The sequence below is a fragment of the Belonocnema kinseyi genome, chromosome 2 (genome assembly GCF_010883055.1).
Source record: "Belonocnema kinseyi isolate 2016_QV_RU_SX_M_011 chromosome 2, B_treatae_v1, whole genome shotgun sequence".
Lineage (NCBI taxonomy): Eukaryota > Metazoa > Arthropoda > Insecta > Hymenoptera > Cynipidae > Belonocnema > Belonocnema kinseyi.
This window is the reverse complement of record NC_046658.1, coordinates 26,629,644-26,635,554: the sequence shown is the minus strand read 5'-3', so window position 1 is coordinate 26,635,554 and position 5,911 is coordinate 26,629,644. Positions and strand designations below refer to the sequence as shown.

General features: G+C 37.3%; 1 protein-coding gene across 1 annotated transcript in view; it reads left to right on the top strand.

Moving 5' to 3' along the window:
• The window catches only part of LOC117182607, a 65,042-nt gene extending 60,468 nt beyond the window's left edge, over positions 1-4,574 (top strand). Inside the window, exon 6 of the mRNA XM_033375706.1 lies at positions 4,512-4,574. Coding sequence (XP_033231597.1) covers positions 4,512-4,574 — 63 coding nt within the window. The remainder of the gene's footprint in view (positions 1-4,511) is intronic.
• Positions 4,575-5,911: the final 1,337 nt, after the last annotated feature.

Below are 5,911 nucleotides of genomic sequence, written 5' to 3'. Positions count from 1 at the left end.
TAAATTATAAACTAAATTATTTATCTGTACACTTAGTTGAAAACTCAAAAATTGATTTTTTTTATTGGCTGCTGAAGGCTGGTGACCTTCTCAGCATAAAAACAAAAACACAACCCAAGACGACTCTCTCGGTTCCTCCCTTATTAACTGAAGTTTTTGGTGAGACTGACGTTATAAATACAATCTCCACCATATGACGATTTGATACAAAACTTTGACATGATTTCGACTCAGAAAATAAACTTATTGCATAAAGGTGTTAGTTGGCCGTATAATCTAAACAATTAATAATACAAACTGCAAAATAGCCTCGGAAAGGACTGGAACTTTTAATGACAAAAGGCATGCACACGGAAAATCTAAAGGTCATGTTTCAGGCGACGAATGGAGACTGGGTGTTTGGAATGCTTGGGGAGTAAATGATCTCAAGGTAAAAGAATTGCGTGAAACTATGGACGTGAGGAAACTAGACATTTTATGTGTGCATGAAAGAAAGAAAAAGGGATGCGAAACCAAAGACATAAAAAACGGCGTGTTGAAAGGCGGATTTGAAATATGGTCAGGAGTAGACTGTGATTCGCATGGTAAACAAGAAGTAGGTCTGATTTTGAATGAAAAAGCAAAGCAGCATCTCGGAGACCATGGTTTCGTGTCTCCCAGACTGCTGTGGGCTAGAATGAAAGTAGGAATCAGAAGACTATTTATCATAGCATGCTACGCGCCAGTTGATAGTGATCCTAGAGAAGTAAAAGACGCCTTCTGGGACACTTTAAATGACACAATAAATATTTGCGAACATGGGGAAAGAATAATTCTACTAGGAGACAGGAACGGATGGGTGAGCATCCAAAATCAGGATACAGAAAGAGTTTTAGGTAATTTTAGGTATCCAAGAACAAACTACAACGGAGATAAATTAGTTGGTCTATGCTTAGAAAGGGTTCTGTTTATTACAAATACTTGGTTTAGGCATAAAATGATCCACATGTACAACTGGTCTAAAGGAAATAGCCGTAGTATAATTGACTTTGTTGTTGCGGATGAAAGACCAAAACAGTTAGTCAAAGATACAAGGGTCATGACGGGTCCTGAATGCAATACTGATCATTACCTTCTGATCTCAAAAATTAACTTAGGTCGATGATGGAGAAAAAAGAGAAACAAGAAAACAAAACAAACGCACATCAAAATTGAGAACCTACAGAAATCGGACGTGCAAATAGATTTCCAAAATAAGATAATCGAAAGCATAGATAGGGCAACATGGGAGGACCGTTTAAAAAACAAAGATATAGAGGGCGCCTGGATCGAAGTGTGTGGTATCGCAGTTGTAGGAAGAATGTCTGGTGATGCGTGGTGGAATGATGAAATTCAGGCTGCCCAAAAAGCAAAGAGAGAAGCGTACAAGAGAACTTTAAACATCGCAGGTCTCAGCAATGAGGAAAGAAATAGACATAAAAATGATTATAGACGCGAAAACAGGATACACAAACGATTAGTTAAGAAACATAAAGGTAAAATTAGAGCAGAAGAAGAGATGAAAATACAAAACGAATTTGTAGGGAGCAGGAAACTACTTTATAAAAAAATGAAAGGAACAAAAGTACAGAATTTGTCAACATGAGAAATAGTAAGCGGGAAATGGAATATGATGCAGATGGAATACTAGAGGCTTTCCAAGATTTTCTTATGAGATTCGGAGATGAAGCCATAAGATACCACAACTGCGATGTTGAACACGATGCGATTGAAAACTCAATTGAGGAAGTCTGTGTCACTGAGGTTAGGGATAAAAATTAAGAACTTGAAAAACGGTAAGGCTGCCGGGATGGACGGTATTAACGCTGAAATGCTTAAACACGGTGGCACGTGCATACCACATAGAATGTGCGAATTGATAAATTTATGTTTCGAGATGGGAGACGTCCCAGACGATTGGAAAAAAGCGATTATCATACCAATGTACAAGAGAAACGGAGATAAAAGCGACTGCAATAATTACAAAGGGATTAGCTTATTAAGCACAGTCAGTAAAATATATTCAAAAATACTTATTCGTAGGGTAATGAAAATAACAGAAGCAAATATTTAGGAAGTCCAAAGTTGGTTTATGCCAGAAAGGTCATGTACGGATCAAATATTTAGCTTAAGGCAAATAACAGAATAAAGTTTGAGAGTAGGAAAAAAAGTTTTCTGTGCATTTGTTGAGCTAGAAAAAGCTTTTGACAAGGTAGATAGAAGTAAACTTCGGGAAGTCCTTAAAGAGTATGGAGTGAATGGATGGCTCCTACAAGCTATAAAAACAATATATACAGGTAGTAAAGCGAGTGTAAGAGTGAATGGGAAACAGAGTGACTGTTTCGATATTATTCAAGGAGTTAGACAAGGATGCGTTAAGTCTGCATGGTTATTTATATTATTTATGGGGAAGTGTTTAAGAATGGCTCTCTTCGACGAAGACGGTGTGGATTTCGATACAGTAAGGGTACGTGGGTTAGCGTTCGCAGATTATAAGGTTGTTATGGCAGAGTTTATCGAAGACTTACAAAGAATGTTGAATAAACTAGAAACAAGCATGAAGAGCATGGGCCTCAAAATTGACGCAAATAAAACAAAAAATATGGTGTTCGAAGGAAAGAGTGAGAAAACACTATGCAATATTTTATTAAATGATGAGAGAATTGAACAAGTTGATAAGTTTGTATACCTTGGTAGCTGATTTACTAGGGACGGGAAGATAGATAAGGACTTAAATAGACGCATAAACGAAGGTGAGAAGGTTATTGTTAGAGCAGGTCCCCTTATCAGAAGTAAAAATATATCAAATAAAGCTAAAATGGCAATACATAATTCTATATTTATACCGACTGTACTATACGGTAGCGAGGCATGGACTTATCAAGAAAAAGATAAGAGTAAAATTAACGCAATTGACATGAGATTCATGCGCATAACATGCGAGAAAACCCTGATGGACAAAGTTACTAACGAGATAATTCTAAAAGAATGTGGTGCAAAAGAGACGCTAGTAGACACATGGGAGAGAAATCGGTTAAGATGGTTCGGACATATTGAGAGAATTCCAAATGAACCACTAACGAAACAAGTGTATCAAGGTAAAGTAAATGGCAGCGTGCCCAGAAGTAGACCTCGGAAAGAATGGTTAGAATGTGTGAATGAGACCCTAGTTAGGAGAGACATAAGAAGTCAGAGAAATACGAGAGCCTGCATGAAAAAATGGATGGACATAAAAGAAGCTAGAGAAGTATGCCAGGACAGGAAAGTATGGCGGCAAATAGTTAATAAAAAGAGTGTCAGTAGAGTGAATGTCGCCTGGAACAAAAGACCTTGGCCACTAATGAACCCAAGTGGGTAACCTTACATAACGACTTCGTGAAGTTCTTCGCTTAGGGTGAAATGCTAGAGAGATTGATCAGCAACCTGGGTCGGAGCAGTGTTGCGGAACGAACATGTTATTTACTTAAATAACATGAGAATTCTGGATCAATCTGAAAATTCTCTATTCCTTCCACACACTACTCCTTTCTCCTACCGAGTGAGTCACGCCTACCCCGAAAGGGAAACGGCTTAATGGTGTAATAATAATCTTAATAAATATTCCACTAGACCAATAGTAATAATTAAATAAAAAAGAAAATTACGAAAAAAATTGTTTAAACAAATCCCATTTTTTTAAACAATAAAACAGTTATTAACGAATGTTAATAAATATTCTACTAGACTAATAGTAATCATTTGTAGGGGGGAAAACGAATTTTCGAGAAAAAAAATATTTAAACAAATTCTATTTCTTTAAATTACCGAAAAATAATTAACCAATGATAATAAATGTATCCAGTAGACCAATATTAATAATTTTAAGTTAAAAAATACGAGAATACATTGTTCAAAAGGTCGATTTCATGAAAAATTGACATTTTTGTTTTAAGGGTAGTTTTCAGGTACTCGTGGGGGTGTGTTACGGGTGTCAAACCCATATATATGATACATGAAATTCTTCATTGGGTAATTCTCTACAGACTCCCATACTTTCCCATCAAATTTTTTCAAACACTAAAAAATTATTCCAAAAACGCAACAAAAAAATTTTTCCCCATGCATTTTACATGGGAAACTTCGAGTCAAAACCGGCACCTGTTTAAATCGAAAAATAAAAAAATTAAAAATGAAGGAATTTCTTTTTTCGGATTTGGAATTAAATTGGGAGGGGGGGGTCGTTGCCCTCTAAAAAAGAAAATCCTCTTTGAGCCACCCTAGTACACAGCATGTTTTGTATGTAGTAAAATGGTCGAAGATTCACAATAAAAAATGATTTGGAAATTGCAAAGAAGTTCGCCCGTAGGTTAACACGTGAAGCCTTTATCGTAAGTGCAATAAACCGCACCAAGTCGAATTTTTTTGTGACTCGAAAAAAACTGACTCTACCGCTACTGACAGAACAATAAGAATACAAGTCTCAAGTAATGAAGTTTTAGAATGCAGGTCTCTAGGTAGAAAAGCGTGATAATGCCCAGAACGATGAGCGAATGTGTAGCTGGAGGCCGCGCAGGTGAATCGTTAGAGTGGACTCATGGTTTTATCTCATTTATATTACTTTGACATGAATCCTAAAAACATTCGAGAGCTGAAAAATGACTTTACAGGAAAACAAAAAAATAGTCATATTTTTATTTTCTCTAGGCTATACGTATTTTCAGTCACCCATGGCTATAATAACATAATAATAATATGGCATATAGACATGGCGCCCCATCGTCTGAGAGCTCCAGCACTTGCAGTCAGCCACGTTGCATTGGGGTAATTCCCCAATGCAACGCATTATGCGGATACGCAACCAGTATCGCGCAGTTGCCACTCACAATGGGCAACTCTCGGATGAAGGCCATGTTTCAGTTAGAAGTGGCAGTTGAACCAAACCGATGGTACGACCAGGCAATGGCCCCGAACAAACGCAAAAACATCGTTTTCTATAGTCGAATCAACTCAGGAGGGACATTCTTACCTGTTGGCAAGGAAGCTCACCGACGCGAACAGGATCCAAGCAGAGAATACATGAAAGTTCCGTCAGTATGCACCTCATAGAACTCTTCCGTACTTATCACCATATCACCCGTTGCAACAAGACCAATTTCACAGATAGCCAAAAATGCTCATATGAGATCTGGGAGATTAAAAATGCACCACTAAATTTTTCTCAGAATGGACCAATTAGCTGTAGCTAATACTGCTGTCCTTGACTTGCTTCCTGAAGATGTTAATTTCTGAAATCTGAACTATATAGTTTACGAGAATGCGGTATCCCTGCTTAGCGTTAATAGAATTAATGATACTTCAGTACGTCTGAGTAAGACTCAAGAGTATATTACACAGAATCAGTTTAAAATTAAAACGGCGATACGATATGCATCAAATGTTCAGTGCGTCATTAGATACATGACAACAAATAATAAACTCTTTCTAAAAGTTAGAACACTTCCTCCTTCTCCAAAACTTGAATAAGAGCTCTTTTAACAGCCAAAAAGCGCCTTGAACGGCGAGTAAAGTATTTTCTGGAAAATTCCACCTTTTCTACTTAGCCTTTCTGTCTCTGCAACAAAACGTCATGTGCCGTTGAAAATACGCTTAGTCGAGAAGAGGTTTCATGTTTTTGAGAATTGACATAGCGTGGTAGGTATAGGTGAGAGGAGCTACTAAAGGATTTGCGGTGTTCGATCAAGCGTCACAAAACAGAGAGAGAAACAAGAAAGAGAAAAAACAGAAGAGAGAAAAAAGAGTTCCGAGATTCTGGATTAAATGTAATGCTCAGTCCCAAAACTGACATTAAATACAGGTTTGACTGTGTATGGAAATACACATAAGCTAGATAAAGACGCTTCAGATATCTCACTGT